A 23,666-nucleotide genomic window follows, 5' to 3' on the forward strand; every position below is an offset into this window, starting at 1 on the left:
ATAATATATTAATGGGAGAAACTGGACATCAAGTATATGGGAATTCTGTAGCGTCTTCACAATCTTTCTATAATCCTAAAACTATTTTAAAATTAAAATTTTATTCAAAATTATAACTAAATTTAATAGCACATACTTTTAAATAATTTATATTGTCTACCCTTGATCATCTAGGATTAATTTCTCTCAGACTCCCAATGTTAGAAAAAGTTCTACTTCCCTTGAACAGCAGTAAAGGTTTTATCTGTTCACTCAGTTAATCTTGATCAAACTCTGTCTTTGCTTTGGCCACTAGGAAGCTTGGAAACAAATTTATTAGTAATTATGAATTCTCTAAAGGTTCTCTAAAGCTCTTAGCTTCAGCTCAGTTATCTTATAATTATTTTCACTCCATTCTGATTTTTTTCTATTTTGTACGACTCTTTCTTATATTATTAGTCACCTCAAATCTCTTTAGAGGGAGAATTTATACATATATTTTTCTGACTATTAAAAAATTTCTACTATTCAAATGTTTGACTTCCCATTTCTCATGTCATCAAAATTGTAGACAGTAACCCACTTAATAGCAAGAATGTGGCAAATTACTAAAGCATTCTGCTTCAGTTCTTGAATTGCAAAGCGGTAATGACACCACGTGCTGTAAGGATGGTCATGAGGACTAACAGAGTTAACATTTGCTAAATATGCCTAGCACAGATAAAGGAAAGGCACTCAATAAGTGATAATTACCATTATTATTATTAACAAAAATAGCAATAATTATTTTCATTAATATAAGAAAAAGAATGGAGCTGAATTACAAACTAATCATGGGCCAAATGGTGATTTTCTCAGTGACCCAGATAAAGAAAAGTAGCTGCCATATTTCGGAGGATGAGAACAATAAAAGGGGAGAATGGGTAAAAAAACAAAAATAAAACCTGAAAGAGAGGAGAGGAAAATGGAGAAGGAAGAGAGAAAGGGGAGGAGGTGTTCTTACACACTGTCATTGCCAAAAACAAGTTTGAAAGCTTTAAGACAGGGTGAAATTCAATCACTTGTTAGTCTTGACTCTACTAAAACGTATTTTTAAAAAAGACCCTCTAGCCTTTTTGGCACTCATTTTCCCCAAAGCCTCCCAAAATAATCACATGTAAGAGCCAAATAAACACCAAATTTCAATCTCTCCTTGGCCCAGAGGATGCCAAGTTGGTGTTTTATTACCCAAAGTTTTTTTGGAATTGGCATATTCAAATTCAGACCCTCATCTTCCTTACTCTAGAAAAGAGAACAGACAATGTGGATTTTTTTTTATTAAAAGAACCCTTTATTGTGTAAAAACAGTTAGAGGTTTTACCCAGAGAACTGTTTTAATAGCCCTGAGAGAGCTTATGGATGAGGAAATAAGGCTCAGGGAGGTAAATAATTTGCTCCAGGTTCTTACAGACAGCACATGATGGAGACACTGAAACCAGATCAGTCTGACCACAAGGATTTCCCTCTTTCCTCTATGCTTAATGTAAAGACTCATTGCCAAAACTGATAGAGAAAGGGAACTAAATGAAATCGCTAATACCTGTAAAAAGCTTTCTCAGCATTGTGTTAGAAGCTTTCTCTACAATAACCCCATGGAGCAGGTGTTGTCATTATTTCCATCTACAATCAAGGAAGCTCAGAGGGGTTCCTTGTTTCACCTTGATATGCAAGTAGAAATAGAGAAGGCAGAAATATTGAGTAAATAAGAGAGAGAAACACAGATGCAAGCTGTAAGTGGGCCAAGGGAAAGGGCAACCACCTTTGCAAGAGGAACCTGGTACCCAAGGTCCAAAGGCTTTGCTCTCTGGAAGAGAGGGAAATGGGAAGGGAGGCTCTGAAGGTGCTCACAAGTATGGGGTGGGTGGGGGAACGGGATGATTAATTTATACTAATGAAAATAGAATGAGTCATGAGTGTCACCGCCAATAAAAATGGCAGGGATGATTAGACAGCCAATAAATCATTTCTGAGCATTAAACTTTCTGCTTCCTCAAGGTTTGAGATTGTCAAAGGCAAGGCTAGAAGCCCCCAAGCATGTTCTGATAAGTTAACAAGACGCCCTCCACTTTGTGAACCCAAAAGTATCTGAGACAAATCTCAATCAATTTAGAAAGTTTATTTTCCCAAGGTTAAGGATGCACCCGTGACACAGCCTCAAGAGGTCCTGATGGAAAGTACTCAAGGTGGTCGGGGCACAGCTTGCTTTTATACATTTTAGGGAGACACAAGACATCAATCAATACATGTAAGGTTAATACTGATTTGATCCGGATGGGTGAGAAAACTCAAAGCAGGGGCTTCCAGATCGTAGGTAGATTTAAAAATTTTCTGATTGACAATTGGTTGAAAGTGTTATTATCAATAGAAAAGAATGTCTGGGTTAGGATAAGGAGTTGTGGAGACCAAGGTTTTAATATGCAGATGAAGCCTCCACTTAGCAGGCTTCAGAGAGAATAGACTGTAAACATTTCTTATGAGACTTAAGGTTTGTTGATGTTAGTATTGGTTGGCTTGTCCTGAATTCCAAAAGGGAGGACTGCATAAGGGGGAATGTCTTACCCACACCCTTCCCATCATGGCCTGAACTGGTTTTTCAGGTTAAATTTGGAATGCCTTTGGCCAAGAGAAGGGGTCCATTCAGATGGCGGGGGGCCTTAGAATTGTATTTTTTGTTTACAACTTTTAAATTCAAAAAATTCATTAGGCCTTTAAAACACTTCCAATCTCTCACTCAGAGTCACATCCTACCTTCATGTATATTCTGTTAGGCAGTGTTGTCCAAAGTTACCTGATCATATACTACCTAGGCACTTGTTAACATACAAATTCCCACATCTCCCATGGAGATTCTGATTCATTAGGCTGAAAAACTAGAAGACCTGGGGATACATGTTTTGAACAAATCATTCAGGTAATTCCTATACTCCAACTAATTTGGAAAAATTGCTTTAATAGGATTCTCACAAGAACTTTGCAAGATAGATATAACAATCCCCATGCTATAGACAAAAAGAGTGACAATCAAAGAAGGGAAGAGACTTGCCCAAGGTCACACAACTAGTGTGGCAAAATCAAAGCCGGTAAGTCATATTGTTAGTCCACCGTGTGTATGCATGCCACTGCACTTTATCTGAGCCACAGCTAACTTCAAAAAGCCCTCTCCTTGGTGCCTGAATATGGCACCGGAAACCAGGAAATGGGACACAGAATACCCAGAGCCATCAGAAAGAATCAGGGAGGCAGTCAAAGCGCTGAGTAAAATATCAAAGAAAAAGAGAAGGAAAGCCATGTTCTCCTCCATCTCTTGTTCCAGCTTTGAGTCCTCTGGATTTGCAGGCCAATGGGGTATTGCCCATACACATGACAACTAGCACTGCTTGACTAACAAACAAGACCATTTGGCCAAAATGATCAAAACATTTCTTTCACGGATGTACAATGAGGAAAAAACCTAGAGAAAGATTCTCTCAGAAATAACTTTGAACAATTAACATCACACCCAAAGAGGAATGCCCAAGATGATATCCTCACCTACACACTGCCCTCCCCACTGATGATAACCATAATGGTGACTAATTACACCTTCCAGGGTAAAGTTGAGACCACTCCTCCAGGGACCTCCTGCCAGAGATGGCATGTACCTGAGGTTTGCAGAGGCCATTTTCACAAGCATATGCTTCTCTCTGCCCCAGGACCTTTGGCTAATGATTGTTTCACCGCAAGGAGGTTCAGGGTTGCTGACATTAAGAATGACATGCTTCTGAAATGTTCTCTGCTGTCTCCCTGCTGGAAGCCCCCGCTGCTGAATTATCACACCCTATCAACTCACTACAAAAAAGAATGAGATAGGAGAAATGGTACTGCTATTTCCGGCTTCCCTTGAATTCAAACAAGAAGGAAAGAGGGTAAGATCTGACCCCTCTCTGAATAAGCTGATTTTAAGATACAATACCTGCCTCCCTAATTACTAGAGGTTTATCTATCCTCTGGGAAATGATTCCCTTCTTCACAGGTTTGTTCAACCCAGATTCTAAATCTTTTTCAAGATGAGAAGACCTGCCTTGACCTTAGGCATCTCCTTAAATGTGAGGTCATCATGACAAGAGGCTCGTCATACTTGAAGATTTCATGTCCAACCTGTCTATATAACCCCACACATACACTCACTCTGTTAATTATAGTAGCCACAATTTCACACTCAATGAGTATTTTATACAAGTCTCTATTGTGTAGCATATGCTCTATTTTTAACATTCATAACTTACTGAAAAATAGTTGTTGACTTCAACATATATACTTCTACAGTATGGGATAACTGAGGTACATTTACATAAAAAGCAAACAAGTACATAACACATCCATCCAGTTAAATCAGCTTCCTTGAAAAATGTATCTCCTAGTTAATATTAGAGGCCAAAATACACACACACACACACACACACACACACACACACGAGTTATACATCACACAATGACATTCCAGTCAATAACAGACTGCATATATGACAGTGGTCCCATAAGATATTAATGGAGCTAAAAAATTCCTATCACCTAGTGACATCTTGATGATCCTGACCCTGTGTAGGCCTTGGATAATGTGTATGTTTGTATCTCAGCTTTTAACAAAAAAGTTTAAAAAGTGAAAAAAAAGTTAATAGAAAAAAGCTTATTGAATCAATATTGTGAAAATGGCCATACCCCCCAAGGTAATTTATAGATTCAATGCCATCCCCATCAAGCTACCAATGACTTTCTTCACAGAATTGGAAAAAAACTGCTTTAAAGCTCACATGGATCCAAAAACAAGCCCGCATTGCCAAGACAATCCTAAGCCAAAAGAACAAAGCTGGAGGCATCAAGCTACCTGACTTCAAACTATACTACAAGGCTACAGTAACCAAAACAGCATGGTACTGGTACCAAAACAGATATATAGACCAATGGAACAGAACAGAGCCCTCAGAAATAATGCTGCATATCTACAACCATCTGATCTTTGACAAACCTGAGAAAAACAAGCAATGGGGAAAGGATTCCCTATTTAATAAATGGTGCTGGGAAAACTGGCTAGCCATATGGAGAAAGCTGAAACTGGATTCCTTCCTTACACTTTATACAAAAATTAATTCAAGATGGATTAAAGACTTACATGTTAGAACCAAAACCATAAAAACCCTAGAAGAAAGCCAGGCAATACCATTCAGGACATAGGCATGGGCAAGGACTTCATGTCTAAAACACCAAAAGCAATGGCAACAAAAGCCAAAATTGACAAATGGGATCTCATTAAACTAAAGAGCTTCTGCACAGCAAAAGAAACTACCATCAGAGTGAACAGGCAACCTACAGAATGGGAGAAAATTTTTGCAATCTACTCATCTGACAAAGGGCTAATATCCAGAATCTACAAAGAACTCAAACAAATTTACAAGAAAAACACAACCCCATCAAAAAGTGGGCAAAGGATATGAACAGACACTTCTCAAAAGAAGACATTTATGCAGCCAGAAGACACATGAAAAAATGCTCATCATCACTGGCCATCTGAGAAATGCAAATCAAAACCACAATGAGATATCATCTCACACCAGTTAGAATGGCGATCATTAAAAAGTCAGGAAACAACAGGTGCTGGAGAGGATGTGGAGAAATAGGAACACTTTTACACTGTTGGTGGGACTGCAAACTAGTTCAACCATTGTGGAAGTCAGTGTGGTGATTCCTCAGGGATCTAGAACTAGAAATACCATTTGACCCAGCCATCCCATTACTGGGTATATACCCAAAGGATTATAAATCATGCTGCTATAAAGACACATGCACATGTATGTTTATTGTGGCACTATTCACAATAGCAAAGACTTGGAATCAACCCAAACGTCCATGAATGATAGACTGGATTAAGAAAATGTGGCACATATACACCATGGAATATTATGCAGCCATAAGAAAGGATGAGTTCATGTCCTTTGGAGGGACACAGATGAAGCTGGAAACCATCATTCTCAGCAAACTATCACAAGGACCAAAAACCAAACACCACACGTTCTCACTCATAGGTGGGAATTGAACAATGAGAACACATGGACACAGGAAGGGGAACATAACACACTGGGGCCTGTTGTGGGGTGGGGCGGGGGGGGATAGCATTAGGAGATATACCTAATGTAAATGACGAGTTAATGGGTGCAGCACACCAACATGGCACATGTATACATAATTAACAAACCTGCCAGTTGTGCACATGTACCCTAGAACTTAAAGTATAATGAAAAAGAAAAAAGCATATTGAATAAGAATACAAAGAAAATATATTTGTACAGCTGTATAATGTGTTTGTGTTTTAAGATAAGTGTTATTACAAAAAAGTCAAAAAGTTTAAAAGTTTATGAAGTAAAAAATGTTACGGTAAGCAAAGGACAATTATTAAACAAATTTTTAAAATAAATTTAGTGTAGCCTACAGGTACAGTGTTTATAAAGTCTATAGAAGTGTACAGTAATATCCTAGGCCTCTGCATTCAATCACCACTCACTTACTAACTCACCCAGAGAAACTTCTAGTCCTGCAAGTTTCATTCATTGTAAGTGCCCTATATGAGTATACTACTTTTTATCTTTTACATTGTATTTTTATGATATCTTTTCTATGTTTAGATATACAAATAAGTACCATTGTGCACAATGGCCTACAGTATTCAGTACAGTAACATGCTCTACAGGTTTGTAGCCAAGCAGCAATAGGGTATACCATACAGCCTAGGTATGTAGTAGAATACACTATCTAGATTTGTGAAAGTATACTCTATGATGTTTGCAACAATAATGAAATCGCCTAACAACACATTTCTCTGAATGTATCCCTGTCCTTAAGGAATGCATGACTGTTTGTGTGTGTGTGTGTGTGTGTGTGTGTGTGTGTGTGTGTGTGTGTGTGTTTATTTTTTCCTTTTATTCATCATGTAAAAAGTGCCTTTGGAAAAACCCACATTTCACTCTGGATTTTTCATATCTCCTTCAAATATGACCAATTTTAATGAATGGTCTTCACCTTGGATACTCACATTCCAGGGCTCTTAGGAACAACAGTGTTGGGGCATGTGCAGTGGAGGTCGAAGATAGATTCAAGATGTTTCATGTATGCAAAATCACATGCAGATGTACCAAAAGTATATCCAGTCAAAGAGAGTTAAGAAAGCAATATATATACAGACATCCAAGAATGGAAGAACGCAAACACAATCCAACTTGTAATTAACATACCGTGCTGTGACACCTGTTGCCTTCCACGATAAGAAGTCTGGGAGATCAAAGAAATGTCCCGCCTTATCCCAGCAAGTCTCTCTCAAGTTCTGCCAAATTAAATATATATTAGAATCAATTAGGGGGTTTTTCTACCATCTCCTCTTTCAATAATGTTTCAAATTTTTCAAAACAAAAGCATGGCCAACAATGCCCATTGAAACATCTGTTCAGGAGCCTGGTGGGGGTAGGAATAATATAAAAGCAGTACTTATACAGGAAAGAAAAACTGACAATGCTTGATCCTTCCAAAAATGACCGTAATTTCCCTTAAAACCCTCTTTGCCAACCTGGAAGGATAGAAAGCTGTGTTAGTCCATTTTCACACTGCTGATAAAGACATACCCGAGACTGGGTAATTTATAAAGAAAAATAGGTTTAATGGACTCACAGTTTCACGTGGCTGGGGAGGCCTCACAATCGTGGCAGCAGACCACAGAGAGAAATGAGAGCCCAGAGAAAGGGAAAACCTCTTATAAAACCATCAGATCTTGTGAGACTTACTCACTACCACGAGAACAGCATGGGGAAAACTGCCCTCATGATTCAATTATCTCCCACCAGGTCCCTCCCACAACATGAGAGAATTATGGGAGCTACAATTGAAGATGAAATTTGGGTGGGGACACAGCCAAACCATATCAAAAGCACAGTCTGTAAGGTATGCAATCCATCTTCCCAGTGAATGGTGATGGACATATAAGATTTCAGAGCAGATATAAGCTGGAAAGAAGCTGTACTCAGAAACTGCCCAATGAAACTAAATATCCCCTGCCATATAAAATTCTCCACATGCCAACTGGTTACAAAGGCAATAGAAAAAAGATGATAGTCCCTGCCCTCAAAGAACTTCCAGTCTAAGTCAAAGAGAATGGCCACATAAGCAAGCCATTGTACATTTTAAAGATTTGGTTCTCTGTATTGCAAAATGGCCAGGTTTTTCCTTACTGCTGGGCATTTTCTTTCCTTTACCACTTCTGCCTAAAACATTCATTCCTCACCCACCACCCTGTGCCCTCCCAGGATCAACATCATCCCCTTCCTCATTTGGTTAACCCTACACACCACCATTCCTTGAGGGGGTTTCCAGGATCTCCTGGAAATCAAAGCCGGTAAGTCATATTGTTAGTTTAGGTCTAGTTGTCATACAACCCATACCACCCCCACAATCATTTGTGTAATGTTGATATGGTTTGGCTGTGTCTTCACTCAAATCTCATCTTGAATTGTAGTTCCCATAATCCCCAAGTGTCATAGGAGGTACCCTGTAGGAGGTAATTGAATCATGGGAGTGGTTACCTCCATGCTGTTCTCATGATAGCAAGTGAGTTCTCATAAGATCTCATGGTTTTATAAGGGGCTTCCCCTGCTTTCACTCTGCACTTCTCTCTCCTGCCACCAAATGTAGAAGGACGTGTTTGCTTCTCCTTCCGCCATGATTGTAAGTTTCCTGAGGCCTCCCCAGCCATGCTGAACTGTGAGTCAATTAAATCTCTTTCCTTTATAAATTACCCAGTCTCGGGTATGTTTTTATTAGCAGTGTAAGACCAGACTAATACAAAAGTCTTTCCTGACAGACTGACTATAAGTTCTGTGAGGTCAAGGATCTTGTCAGTCATGTTCACCATGATATTGGATGATTGTCTCCTCTTCTCCACCCCAACTGAAAGGACCCTCAGCTGCCAAGCAGAAACTACTTAACTCTCATCCCCTTACTACAAGCACTTGGTTGGACCAGGTTTAGACATGTGACCTAGTTGTACCAACCAGATTTCTTCTCCCAAGAACTTAGAATCAGGACCCAAATGGAACCGTTTCACTTCTGCCTATGAATGGAACTGGAGGTGAGATAAACTTGAAAAGCATGAAGTGGCCATTTTCTGTCAAACACCTGAAGAGGTAGAATTTCAAAAACAGAATAGTAAAGAAGACAGAGGAACTAGCAAGAAAGGTTTCCTACCATCCAGATAACTTTCCATGTCCTGGTTTCTATTACTCCCTCTCCAAAAAGCTATAAAAGGAATTATAAGCATAGGAGTATCTCTGGGAACCTAAAGGCAACAATGCAGAAGTTCCAAAAGAGGCATATTTCAGTACCTGCCGCAGGGTAACACACAGTAGGAACTCAATAAATATTTGTTGAATTACTAGACAAACTGCTCAGCTTCACCTTCCAATTCCTCTTATATGAGGGGTGCTTCAGTTTATAAACGGCTTCCACATGTGTTATCTCCTTAGAGCAACACAAAAGTCCTGGGTATTATTATATCTATTTTATATACAACTGGCCTTTATCAGAATTCTGTGAGTTCCTCCTACATAGTGCTTCCCTAACACTACTATATAAACACCAACATCTACTTACAGCAGATAAATGGTACTATCCCAAGTGCTGGCCCTATCAAAACAATATCAAAAGAGTTCAGATCTAAAAGGCAAAGTATCAAGCTGATTCTCTGTTACTGTTGTTGTTTTAACTTCCTAAACATCTAGGTGAAAGCTTGTGTCTAGAAAGGGACCTGCCCTAAACTTCTCTTTGAATGCCCATTCTAAGATGTTAATGTTAAATCAAGCAAAACTTAAAGATACTAAATATTCCTAACACAGCTAAGAACTAGTAGTATCTCTGTATAGGGTCTAACAAGCCACAGTCAGAAAATGGTAGCCTTTGAAACGATGTGAGTCAAACTACCAGAATGCCTTTTGGCTACTCCCTGAAATCTATTTCCATATGTCTTGCGGTTTCAGCAATCAGTGGTCAGGGAGAGGAGAAAAGGCAGCCTCTTTCTAAAGGTTCCAGAAATCAAAGGCCAGTGACCAGATATGAACCGCCAAACCACCACAGCAACAACCAGTGCTTCAAGCCAAAGCACAACAATCTTCTTAAATTCAGGCAAAAAAAAAAAAAAAAAAAAAAACTACTTTAGATCTTGTGTGTGGTCATTAAAGACATTATATAACGACAGCTTTTAGCCTGTAGCCACACAGCCAGCCACTGTGGGACAACGGAACCCAAGTAGAATGTCACAAAGAACTCAAGCCTTTTGCCAAAAAGAGACACTGGGAACAGGAGGAGCAAGGAGTCCCTGCGTTCTTTCTTTTTGAGACCACACTAACCGTCACCAATCAAAGCTGGAGATCCCAGTCCAACCTCTCCTCTCTAAGGAGATAATACATGTGGAAGCCCTCTATAAGCTCTGAAGTACTCCTCACATAAGAGGAACTGGAAGATGAAGCTGAGCAGTTTGTCTAGTAATTCAACAAGTATTTGTGGGATGAGCAACTAGAAATAACATGTTGTGGGAAGTATGAGGTACTCTTAAGGATGCACATGGTCTCAGAAGGGAAGATAGCAGTATTCCCTGCTTTCTCTACAAAAGAAAAGTCTGGAGATAGGCCACCAAAGAGGAATAAGGACTGAATGAGAGGAAATGTCTCCAGAAGCCTGATCCCTTACCTTGAGATGCCAGCAGGCATCTGTGAGGATTCCATGCAGTTTTTTTTTTTGTTTCTTTCTTCTGGTTTTTTTTTTTTTTTCTTTTTTGAGATGGAGTCTCACTCTATCGCCAGGCTGGAGTGTAGTGGTGTGATCTCAGCTCACTGCAACCTCTGCATCCCGGGTTCAAGAGATTCTCCTGCCTCAGCCTCCCGAGTAGCTGGGAACACAGGTGCATGCCACCACGCCCTGCCATTTTTTTTTTTTTTTTTTTGATGAAAACTAGGTGGATTTTTTTATTATTATTATTATACTTTAAGTTTTAGGGTACATGTGCACAATGTGCAGGTTAGTTACCTATGTATACATGTGACATGCTGGTGTGCTGCACCCACTAACTCGTCACATAGCACTAGGTATATCTCCCAATGCCATCCCTCCCCCCTCCCCCCACCCCACAACAGTCCCCAGAGTGTGATGTTCCCCTTCCTGTGACCATGTGTTCCCATTGTTCAATTCCCACCTATGAGTGAGAATATGCAGTGTTTGGTTTTTTGTTCTTGCGATAGTTTACTGAGAATGATGATTTCCAATTTCATCCATGTCCCTACAAAGGACATGACATGAACTCATCATTTTTATGGCTGCATAGTATTCCATGGTGTATATGTGCCACATTTTCTCAATCCAGTCTATCATTGTTGGACATTTGGGTTGGTTCCAAGTCTTTCCTATTGTGAATAGTGCCACAATAAACATACATGTGCATGTGTCTTTATAGCAGCATGATTTATAGTCCTTTGGGTATATACCCAGTAATGGGATGGCTGGGTCAAATGGTATTTCTAGTTCTAGATCCCTGAGGAATCGCCACACTGACTTCCACAATGGTTGAACTAGTTTACAGTCCCACCAACAGTGTAAAAGTGTTCCTATTTCTCCACATCCTCTCCAGCACCTGTTGTTTCCTGACTTTCTAATGATCGCCATTCTAACTGGTGTGAGATGATATCTCATTGTGGTTTTGATTTGCATTTCTCTGATGGCCAGTGATGGTGAGCATTTTTTCATGTGTCTTCTGGCTGCATAAATGTCTTCTTTTGAGAAGTGTCTGTTCATGTCCTTCGCCCACCTTTTGATGGGGTTGTTTTTTTCTTGTAAATTTGTTTGAGTTCGTTGTAGATTCTGGATATTAGCCCTTTGTCAGATGAGTAGGTTGCAAAAATTTTCTCCCATCTTGTGGGTTGCCTATTCACTCTGATGCTAGTTTCTTTTGCTGTGCAGAAGCTCTTTAGTTTAATGAGATCCCATTTGTCAATTTTGGCTTTTGTTGCCATTGCTTTTGGTGTTTTAGACATGAAGTCCTTGCCCATGCCTATGTCCTGAATGGTATTGCCTGGCTTTCTTCTAGGGTTTTTAAGGTTTTAGGTCTAACGTTTAAGTCTTTAATCCATCTTGAATTAATTTTTGTATAAGGTGTAAGGAAGGGATCCAGTTTCAGCTTTCTCCATATGGCTAGCCAGTTTTCCCAGCACCATTTATTAAATAGGGAATCCTTTCCCCATTGCTTGTTTTTCTCATGTTTGTCAAAGATCAGATAGTTGTAGATATGCGGCGTTATTTCTGAGGGCTCTGTTCTGTTCCATTGGTCTATATCTCTGTTTTGGTACCAGTACCATGCTGTTTTGGTTACTGTAGACTTGTAGTATAGCTTGAAGTCAGGTAGCGTGATGCCTCCAGCTTTGTTCTTTTGCCTTAGGATTGACTTGGCGATGCGGGCTCTTTTTTGGTTCCATATGAACTTTAAAGTAGTTTTTTTCCAATTCTGTGAAGAAAGTCATTGGTAGCTTGATGGGGATGGCATTAAATCTATAAATTACCTTGGGCAGTATGGCCATTTTCACGATATTGATTCTTCCTATCCATGAGCATGGAATGTTCTTCCATTTGTTTATATCCTCTTTAATTTCATTGAGCAGTGGTTTGTAGTTCTCCTTGAAGAGGTCCTTCACATCCCTTGTAAGTTGGATTCCTAGGTATTTTATTCTCTTTGAAGCAATTGTGAATGGGAGTTCACTCATGATTTGGCTGTTTGTCTGTTATTGGTGTATAAGAATGCTTGTGATTTTTGTACACTGATTTTGTATCCTGAGACTTTGCTGAAGTTGCTTATCAGCTTAAGGAGATTTTGGGCTGAGACAATGGGGTTTTCTAGATATACAGTCATGTCGTCTGCAAACAGGGACAATTTGACTTCCTCTTTTCCTAATTGAATACCCTTTATTTCCTTCTCCTGCCTAATTGCCCTGGCCAGAACTTCCAACACTATGTTGAATAGGAGTGGTGAGAGAGGGCATCCCTGTCTTCTGCCAGTTTTCAAATGGAATGCTTCCAGTTTTTGCCCAATCAGTGTGATATTAGCTGTGGGTTTGACATAGATAGCTCTTATTATTTTGAGATCTGTCCCATCAATACCGAATTTATTGAGAGTTTTTAGCATGAAGGGTTGTTGAACTTTGTCAAAGGCCTTTTCTGCATCTATTGAGATAATCATGTGGTTTTTGTCTTTGGTTCTGTTTATATGCTGGATTACATTTATTGATTTGCCTATATTGGACCAGCCTTACATCCCAGGGATGAAGGCCACTTGATCATGGTGGATAAGCTTTTTGATGTGCTGCTGGATTTGGTTTGTCAGTATTTTATTGAGGATTTTTGCATCAATGTTCATCAAGGATATTGGTCTAAAATTCTCTTTTTTAATTGTGTCTCTGCCAGGCTTTGGTATCAGGATGATGCTGGCCTCATAAAATGAGTTAGGGAGGATTCCCTCTTTTTCTACTGATTGGAATAGTTTCAGAAGGAATGGTACCAGTTCCTCCTTGTACCTCTGGTAGAATTCGGCTATGAATCCATCTGGTCCTGGGCTCTTTTTGGTTGGTAAGCTATTGATTATTGCCGCAATTTCAGAGCCTGTTATTGGTCTATTCAGAGATTCAACTTCTTCCTGGTTTAGTCTTGGGAGAGTGTATGTGTCAAGGAATTTATCCATTTCTTCTAGATTTTCTAGTTTATTTGTGTAGAGGTGTTTGTAGTATTCTCTGATGGTAGTTTGTATTTCTGTGGGATCGGTGGTGATATCCCCTTTATCATTTTTAATTGCGTCTATCTGATTCTTCTTTTTTTCTTTATTAGTGTTGCTAGCGGTCTATCAATTTTGTTGATCCTTTCAAAAAACCAGCTCCTGGATTCATTAATTTTTTGAAGGGGTTTTTGTGTCTCGATTTCCTTCAGTTCTGCTCTGATTTTAGTTATTTCTTGCTTTCTGCTAGCTTTTGAATGTGTTTGCTCTTGCTTTTCTAGTTCTTTTAATTGTGATGTTAGGGTGTCAATTTTGGATCTTTCCTGCTTTCTCTTGTGGGCATTTAGTGCTATAAATTTCCCTCTACACACTGCTTTGAATGCGTCCCAGAGATTCTGGTATGTTGTTTCTTTGTTCTCATTGGTTTCAAAGAACATCTTTATTTCTGCCTTCATTTCATTATGTACCCAGTAGTCATTCAGGAGCAGGTTGTTCAGTTTCCATGTAGTTGAGCAGTTTTGAGTGAGTTTCTTAATCCTGAGTTCTAGTTTGATTGCACTGTGGTCTGAGAGACAGTTTGTTATAATTTCTGTTCTTTTACATTTGCTGAGGAGAGCTTTACTTCCAACTATGTGGTCAATTTTGGAATAGGTGTGGTGCGGTGCTGAAAAAAATGTATATTCTGTTGATTTGGGGTGGAGAGTTCTGTAGATGTCTATTAGGTCTGCTTGGTGCAGAGCTGAGTTCAATTCCTGGGTATCCTTGTTGACTTTCTGTCTCGTTGATCTGTCTAATGTTGACAGTGGGGTGTTAAAGTCTCCCATTATTAATGTGTGGGAGTCTAAGTCTCTTTGTAGTTCTCTAAGGACTTGCTTTATGAATCTGGGTGCTCCTGTATTGGGTGCATATATATTTAGGATAGTTAGCTCTTCCTGTTGAATTGATCCCTTTACCATTATGTAATGGCCTTCTTTGTCTCTCTTGATCTTTGTTGGTTTAAAGTCTGTTTTATCAGAGACTAGGATTGCAACCCCTGCCTTTTTTTGTTTTCCATTTGCTTGGTAGATCTTCCTCCATCCCGTTATTTTTAGCCTATGTGTGTCTCTGCACATGAGATGGGTTTCCTGAATACAGCACACTGATGGGTCTTGACTCTTTATCCAATTTGCCAGTCTGTGTCTTTTAATTGGAGCATTTAGTCCATTTACATTTAAAGTTAATATTGTTATGTGTGAATTTGATCCTGTCATTATGATGTTAGCTGGTTATTTTGCTCGTTAGTTGATGCAGTTTCTTCCTAGTCTCAATGGTCTTTACATTTTGGCATGATTTTGCAGTGGCTGGTACCGGTTGTGCCTTTCCATGTTTAGTGCTTCCTTCAGGAGCTCTTGTAGGGCAGGCCTGGTGGTGACAAAATCTCTCAGCATTTGCTTGTCTGTAAAGTGTTTTATTTCTCCTTCACTTATGAAGCTTAGTTTGGCTGGATATGAAATTCTGGGTTGAAAATTCTTTTCTTTAAGAATGTTGAATATTGGCCCCCACTCTCTTCTGGCTTGTAGAGTTTCTGCCAAGAGATCCGCTGTTAGTCTGATGGGCTTCCCTTTGTGGGTAACCCGACCTTTCTCTCTGGCTTCCCTTAACATTTTTTCCTTCATTTCAACTTTGGTGAATCTGACAATTATGTGTCTTCGAGTTGCTCTTCTCGAGGAGTATCTTTGTGGCGTTCTCTGTATTTCCTGAATCTGAATGTTGGCCTTCCTTGCTATATTGGGGAAGTTCTCCTGGATAATATCCTGGAGAGTGTTTTTCAACTTGGTTCCATTCTCCCCGTCACTTTCAGGTACACCAATCAGACGTAGATTTGGTCTTTTCACATAGTCCCATATTTCTTGGAGGCTTTGTTCGTTTCTTTTTATTCTTTTTTCTCTAAACTTCCCTTCTCACTTCATTTCATTCATTTCATCTTCCATCACTGATACCCTTTCTTCCAGGCGATCGCATCGGCTCCTGAGGCTTCTGCATTCTTCACATAGTTCTCGAGCCTTGGCTTTCAGCTCCATCAGCTCCTTTAAGCACTTCTCTGTATTGGTTATTCTAGTTATACATTCATCTAGATTTTTTTCAAAGTTTTTAACTTCTTTGCCTTTGGTTTGAATTTCCTCCTGTAGCTCGGAGTAGTTTCATCGTCTGAAGCCTTCTTCTCTCAGCTCGTCAAAGTCATTCTCCGTCCAGCTTTGTTCCATTGCTGGTGAGGAACTGCGATGCTTTGGAGGAGGAGAGGTGCTCTGCTTTTTAGAGTTTCCAGTTTTTCTGCTCTGTTTTTTCCCCATCTTTTTGGTTTTATCTACTTTTGGTCTTTGATGATGGTGATTTACAGATGGGTTTTTGGTGTGGATGTCCTTTCTGTTTGTTAGTTTTCCTTCTAACAGACAGGACCCTCAGCTGCAGGTCTGTTGGAGTTTGCTAGAGGTCCACTCCAGACCCTGTTTGCCTGGGTATCAGCAGCGGTGTCTACAGCACAGTGGTTTTTCATGAACCACGAATGCTGCTGTCTGATCGTTCTTCTGGAAGTTTTGTCTCAGAGGAGTACCCGGCCGTGTGAGGTGTCAGTCTGCCCCTACTGGGGGGTGCCTCCCAGTTAGGCTGCTCGGGGGTCAGGGTCAGGGACCCACTTGAGGAGGTAGTCTGCCCCTTCTCAGATCTCCAGCTGCATAATGGGAGAACCACTGCTCTCTTCAAAGCTGTCAGACAGGGACATTTAAGTCTGCAGAGGTTACTGCTGTCTTTTTGTTTGTCTGTGCCCTGCCCCCAAAGGTGAAGCCTACAGAGGCAGGCAGGCCTCCTTCAGCTGTGGTGGGCTCCACCCAGTTGAGCTTCCGGGCTGCTTTGTTTACCTAAGCAAGCCTGGGCAATGGCGGGCGCTCCTCCCCCAGCCTCGCTGCTGCCTTGCAGTTTGATCTCAGACTGCTGTGCCAGCAATCAGCGAGACTCCGTGGGCGTCGGACCCTCCGAGCCAGGTGCAGGATATAATCTCCTGGTGCGCCGTTTTTTTAAGCCCGTCGGAAAAGGGCAGTATCGGGTGGGAGTGACCCGATTTTCCAGGTGCCGTCTGTCACCTCTTTCTTTGACTAGGAAAGGGAACTCCCTGACCCTTTGTGCTTCCTGAGTGAGGCAATGCCTCGCCCTGCTTCGGCTCGTGCACGGTGCGCTGTGCCCACTGACCTGCACCCACGGGCACTCCCTAGTGAGATGAACCCGGTACCTCAGATGGAAATGCAGAAATCACCCGTCTTCTGCGTTGCTCACGCTGGGAGCTGTAGACCGGAGCTGTTCCTATTCGGCCATCTTGGCTCCTCCCCGAGACACGGTTTCACTATGTTGGCCAGGCTGGTCTCGAACTCCTGACCTTGTGATCCACCCACTTCGGCCTCCCAAAGTGCTGGTATTACAGGCGTGAGCCACCGTGCCCAGCCACATGCGGTTTTTTATATTAGGCTACCTGATTCACAAGTGCTTTGTCATCAAATGCCATATTGGCCAAGAGCACATTACCCCCATAGATGGATTTTTAGTCTAGTTCTGCAGAAAAATCTCTCTGTCCCTCCTCCTCTCTGGCCCATACAATCCCAGCCAAAGGCCTGAATCTTACTGAATTAATTCTCTACTTGTAACTACTGGGCCTGCATTAGGACACAGTGATCGTCCTCTAAGTCCTCCACAGTTTACAACAGTGTTCTCATTTAATCTACAGAGTGGTGCAGAGGTGTGTAGGTAATACACAGTACTCACACATTAAGGAACTGGGGGTCAGACCACAAGTGCTTAGCCCAAAGTCACAGGGCTTCCAGCTCTAAAGTAAATGTTCTTTCCTTCCACTATGCCACAGTTACCACCCTGAACCTCCCAGTCCAATCAGAGGTGTGATTTTGGGCCTTTTGGAAATGTCATAATGGAAGCTATTGCCACTCTTTACAGAAGAAAAGACAAACAAAAGCCCTTTTAAGCACATTTCCGTACAATTTCAATCCTGGACAGCTCATGTAACTCCTATGTACTTATCATCTCCCATGCACAACGTTGCACGGATTAGAGAGTGCAAGGAGCAGGCCCTCGACACGCACCAATTTCAGATGTATCTCATTAGGTGATGGCCTAATAGAGTTCAAACTAGGAGCTCTCTGTGCTGAACGAGTTAAGTCTTTCTATCCTCCAGTTACCAGGCAACTAACAAAAACTAGTCTTTTCAAGAAAAAAAGAAAAGTGATTTGGCTTATATGACTTGCACAAAAGCCTTCTGCATTCCAACAACAATCCTTTGAGTTAAGCAATCCCTCAGCTTAAAGCAACCAAAGGGAACAGCTTTTTTTAAAAAAAAGAAAATATTATTACTTCATCAAACCACAGCATTTGTTGGGAGGAGGCTACTACTCAAAGCTCACACAGCTGTGGGTCTAAGCAGAGGGCGGAGGTAGGGCAGTATGTCCAAGATTCAATGCTGCAGCCGCCCTGCCAGCCTCAGGACAGAGAGAAGTAGCTTTCACCCTTTCCCTCCCACTCCAGGGAAGCTGTGAGGTTTCTGCTGCTTCTAGACACCAAGGGAACTCATGAGGGAAATGAGGCAGCTACTGCAATGACACCAGGGTCGGGGGCAACATGAGAAGACAGGCATGACCAGTTACAAAGGATTATCCAAGTAATCTACTATGTAATTGCAAAGGGATTCTATCTGGGTTATCTGCTGTGAGCAGTAAACAAAAGGGAGGGAACAGCTCCCTAATTCCCCACTCAATAAATAGTACTGCCTGCACATTCCAAGTACTCATGCTGTTGTTTTCCAGCACAACTACCCAAGAAAGAGCAAGACCTTATCCTCACTCTATGTTCAAGACTCCAAATTAGGGCACAGGCCAATAGCCCAGAGAGAAAAGAGTTTCAGGAAGAGACGTAATCTTCAATGTCATTCTTAAAAGAAATATGACACTGGAAGCATGCAGTAGGTCATAAACCTCAGCCAGAAACTTCTCAGAATGAATAAAATAATTGTGTGTTTCAAACTCCCATGCACAGAGACAGAACATCAGAAATATTTCAAGTCAGATAGGCAGATAAGCTGAGAGGTCTGCACTACTAGAGGCATCTTTCTAAAAACATAAAGCTTCCCATTCCATTCCTTTATTAAAGATGGTGCGATATCTCCTCATGGCCTAGAATCCCATTTTAACTCTGTAGTCTGGCTCTCAGGACTCTTAACCTGGCTCCAACTTGGCTGTGATCATTATGATGATGACTTTCTGGGCTCATCTCCTAACACCCTCCACTTGGTTCTCACCTCTTTTACTTTCCCAAATGCATTACACTTTCATATTTCCAGGCCTCTGTTTCAGCTGGTATCTCTACTTGAATTGACTTTCCCATCTTCTCCCTTTATCAAACCTCTGCCCTTGATTCAAATCCAGCTCAGATGTCACCTTTTCTGTGAACCTCTCCATCCCATGCTGTACCCTAATTATTCATTGATATACCTAAATCTACCTCGAAATGACAAACTTCTGAAGGGCAAGAGCCAAGTCTAACTCATGAAAAAAAAAAATGCAGTTTCGGGAGATATAAGAAAATCTAAAGCCAGGTCCTTTCGAGAGAAAGATGTACACAAAGGAAGAGATAATTAATAAGATGATATATGACAATAACGTAATAAGCCCGATACCAAGGTTTGATGAGTCAGCCTCATAACATTATTGTAATATTTTGTGTGTGGCCATATATCTGCCTCTAATGAGTAATCACAGACAGGGCTCAGAGGGGGGAAAGGGTTTGGGACCTGGGGAGGCTTTTCTAAAGGCTTTTCTAAAGGCTTCCGGGGAGAGATGCAAGAAGAGGCCTAAACATCAAGTGGAATAAATATTTATGTCACTGCTGAGAAAGACCCAAGAAACAAAAACCTGAATAGACAAGACACATTACCCCCATTAGATGAGGATTTGTTTAACGGTAACATCATAGAATTTATTTGTAAAATGAAATAATTCCACTGTATAATTTATTTAATTTTCAAAAACTGGATTTATATGCATCCCTTTCCCCTACTTTCCTCCCCCTGAAGGGCTTTGCTCTTCTTGTACGAAAAGAAAAACTTATAATCCACACTAGAGTTGATTTCCCAACCATAAAATATGCTATCATTTTAATGAAAACTCATCATACTCAGCAAAGCTGACTTTACCCAGGAGTGTGACACCACTGTACATATTAGGAAAACAAGGCTGAAGTAGATGGGGTCTAAGAACTTTGGAGTCTGGCATACCTGATTTTGATTGCCGTCCTCACCACTTAACAGCTGTGTAGCTTTAGGTAAATTAATTTCTTTAAGCCCCAGTTTCCTCAAAGCCACATTCCTAGCATCTTCCCCCAAGGATGCTGTGAGAATTAAATGAAATAATATAAAGTGCCTGATAAGTCAACAAGATTCACTCTTCTGCTACAGAGTTTCACAGTTTTCAAAGCACTCTGGCATGCATGATCTCATCTGACCTGTATAATTCTTCAAGGCAGGCAAGGCAAGGCAGTCAGAAAACTATGCTTGCAGATTATGAACCTAAAGCCCAGGAAGGGACCAAGACTATCCCCAGGTCCCACACAACGGGTAAATGGAAAGTCAGATCAAATTTTGCATCACTAATGCCCAGCCCAATGTTTGAGTTCAGTCATCTGCCTCTCTAAAACATAATATAATGCAGAAGTCCATTTCTTACTGGAGGAGATGAGAGAGATGCCACAGTGACCTGGATCAAGCAATGCCTTGTGGGTGGTACCATCTATGGGAGAGAGGGAGACAGTCCTAATAGGAAGAGAAAGCTTTGGAAAGGGTGAAGAGGTCTTGGAGCAGACATGAAAGAAAGTCAAAGACTGGGACCAGGGGAGAAATGAGGAAGTCTTCCTCAACCTCTCACTCTCCGGGACCTTCTCACGCCCTTCTCATCAGTGCTTTTCTGTCTCCTTCATGGGCTCCTTTTCTTTAGCTGCTCCCCAGGGATCTTACCTCATCCAAATGTTCTTCTCACTGTTCCCATGCTCTCTGAGAAATACCAATCACTCCTGTGATTCCAACCAACTACACGCTGAATAACATGCCAAATCTCAAACTCCAATTCAAACTCTCCTCTGAGACATGTCTCCTGGATGTCCCACTGTACCTCCAACTCAACACGTCCAAGACAGAATCTGCTATCTTCCCCCAAGTGTGTTCCTCCTCCTTGATTTCCAGTGCCAGTTGATCCAGTTACCAAAGGAGTCATCTTCTACCTCTACCAAAGGAGTCATCTTCTACCTCTTCTCTCATTCCTTACATTCAACCACCATTCTAATTTCAACTCCCAATTAATTCATGAAGAGGTGCCCACCTCATCACCCTGTATTAGAGTTCTTCAGAGAAACAGAAGCAATAGCGTGTATATGTCTGTGTGTGTACACATTTAGGACTCAACTCTGGTGTTTCCTACTCCATGAAATCACCCATGACATCCCTATGCTGAGTTAGATGCTCTTATGCTATGCCCCTATAGTACTCTGTGAATATCCCTATCACTGCATTTCCCATCATCTGTTCATTTGTCTGTCTCTCTCACTAGACTGAAAGCTCCTCAAAGGCAAGAGCTATGTTTTTTATTAAATATCTCTACTCCTAGGACACAGCAGTTTGTCTGATCTACAGATGATGAGTCATGTTAGCTAATGAATGAATAAATGAATGAATGAGCAGACATGTAGAAGCCAAATGAAAGTCTGCAGAAATAAAAGGAATGAATGGATAAATGAATGAGGTTGTGAATAAGAACTGTCCCAGTTTCTCTTTTTTCATTCAAGCTAATGGCTTTTCTCAGTCTGTTTCAGGAGCAGAGACATATTCTAGGCAAGCCAGACTGCCAGGAAGATAAATTTCTTCTCTCAGGGTTAGCAGGTCCTTTGGAGAAGTTTCATTTTAATTGGAAAATGGATTCATTCACTTCCTGGCTTGGACTCCCAGGTCAGTGCAGCACCACTGAATTGCTGCCAAGTACCAATGGAGAGGGGGGCTGCAGTGGGGAGAGTGTTCCATCAAATCTTGAGCTCTCTGGGACACCTGAGGATAACCTGGCATCTGTTCCAAGCTGGCTCACACAGATGCCCCTTCTTCTTTCTTCCCAAATGTCCTTCAACCCAAACTTAATCATCTCCAACCCGTAAAGGACAGGCGTACTTTACTGTTTCAACTGGCATTTCTTTGGAGTCTATTTGGGTATGTGCATCCTTACTTGTTCATTTACACCACTGTTGCAGAGTTCCACTGTGATTTCCTGCTGGGCATGGACAAAGGCCACAACTCAAAAGTTCCTTCACAACTCAAGTAGTAGAATAAGACCACAACTTAAACTCTTCCTTATGATGGATCCCTAACGGTCCAACCTCACAGAAAATATTTCTAGGAAAATTTATTGCATGTTTTGTCACGGGTCCTTGAGGAGGGCACTGGTCCTTTGTGATGATTCCTGGCTTCCTCTTTAGCCTCACCTCTCAACACCTTCACCTGTCAGCATCTCCACAGTCCCTGATTCTCCAAACAGACTGGTCCAACAGCAGTTCTGATCATGCAATATGCTACTCTATGCAGAGGGCCTCACTACATTCTGCTGCCTCTTCTCCAGAGCCAGAATGCAAGAGTGAATATCCTGGCTCTAGTACTCTGTAGCTATGTGGCCTTGAGCAATCTACTCAACTACTCTTTATCTCAATTTCCTCATCCTATAAAAATTACTGAGGACAATAATAGTGCCCATGCCAAGGGTTGATGGGGGATCAAATGAACAAATACAGGTAACCTGTTTACAGCACCTGGCACATAGTAAGCACTTTTTACCTATGATTGTTCTTATTATTACTTAGAATGTCACTTTCACTACATCTTTCCCTCTTCAGGAAAGAGCAGGGGCTTTAGAGTCAGACAAACCTTAGTCCAAATGTTGGTTCTCCTACTTATTAGTGGTGTCATTTCTGACTAGTAGTCACCTAATGTCTATGAGTCTCACTTTGTTCATTGGTAGCAACATTTAACTCATAGGATTGTTAGCCGAATTCATTTCAGTGAGATTATAAATGTTCATGTGCCCATCCTTGTACACTCCTAGTAAACATTAGTTTCCTCCACAATCCTTGTTCATCTCAAATTACGTATGGGTCTGTCTCTTCTACTAGACCCTTAGCTCTTTTTTTAGGAAAGAACTATAATTCATTCATCTATCTCCCCAGAATTAGCATCAAATAACTATTTTTCAAGTAAAATATTTCTTGACTTTGCAAAAAATGGTCTGTCAGTCCTGGTTTGTGGCCAACTATGTGCTAGGTATGCTCATAGAAGATGAAAGGCAGGAATATACTTCCTATCCTCAGGTTAGTTACTGGCTAGGTGGAACAAAGAATCTATGCATATGAAACATGCAGGAAGAATGTATAAACAGTACAGAATAATTCAAGTTCTAAAATATATAATTTATAAACTATGGATTCTGTATGATCATGAAGGAGACAGTGCTGTGGGAAGGAGGTAAGTAAGGGGGTTACTTAGGAGGCAATGTCAGATATGTGTGTAGAGGGAAGGCAAAGACTGAGGAAGATGGGATGGAGGTCAGTCCACACTGAGGCAATGGCCTGAGTAAAAGTGCAGGCAGAAGCATCAGCAGCATCCATGGCCATGGAGAAGGAACTATGAGAAGGTCAGTCTGAGAGACCTGTGTTGAGATGCAGTAAGAGGTAAATCTGGACTTGTATTAGATACTTGAGTCAGAAAAGAATGGGA

General features: G+C 41.0%; 1 protein-coding gene across 14 annotated transcripts in view; it reads right to left on the minus strand.

Annotated features, from left to right (window-relative positions):
- The window catches only part of FGGY (FGGY carbohydrate kinase domain containing), a 460,818-nt gene that overhangs the window by 371,749 nt on the left and 65,403 nt on the right, over window positions 1–23,666 (minus strand). For all 14 annotated transcript variants that reach the window (XR_008671153.2, XR_008671144.2, XR_008671185.2 and 11 more), the window contains one exon: window positions 7,281–7,369. Coding sequence is in view for 5 of the 14 variants with exons in the window: in XM_055360768.2 (XP_055216743.2) it covers window positions 7,281–7,369 (89 nt within the window). In the remaining 9 variants the exon portion in view is untranslated. The remainder of the gene's footprint in view (window positions 1–7,280; window positions 7,370–23,666) is intronic.

This window comes from Gorilla gorilla, chromosome 1 (assembly GCF_029281585.2).
Source record: "Gorilla gorilla gorilla isolate KB3781 chromosome 1, NHGRI_mGorGor1-v2.1_pri, whole genome shotgun sequence".
In the NCBI taxonomy this organism is placed as follows: Eukaryota; Metazoa; Chordata; class Mammalia; order Primates; family Hominidae; genus Gorilla; species Gorilla gorilla.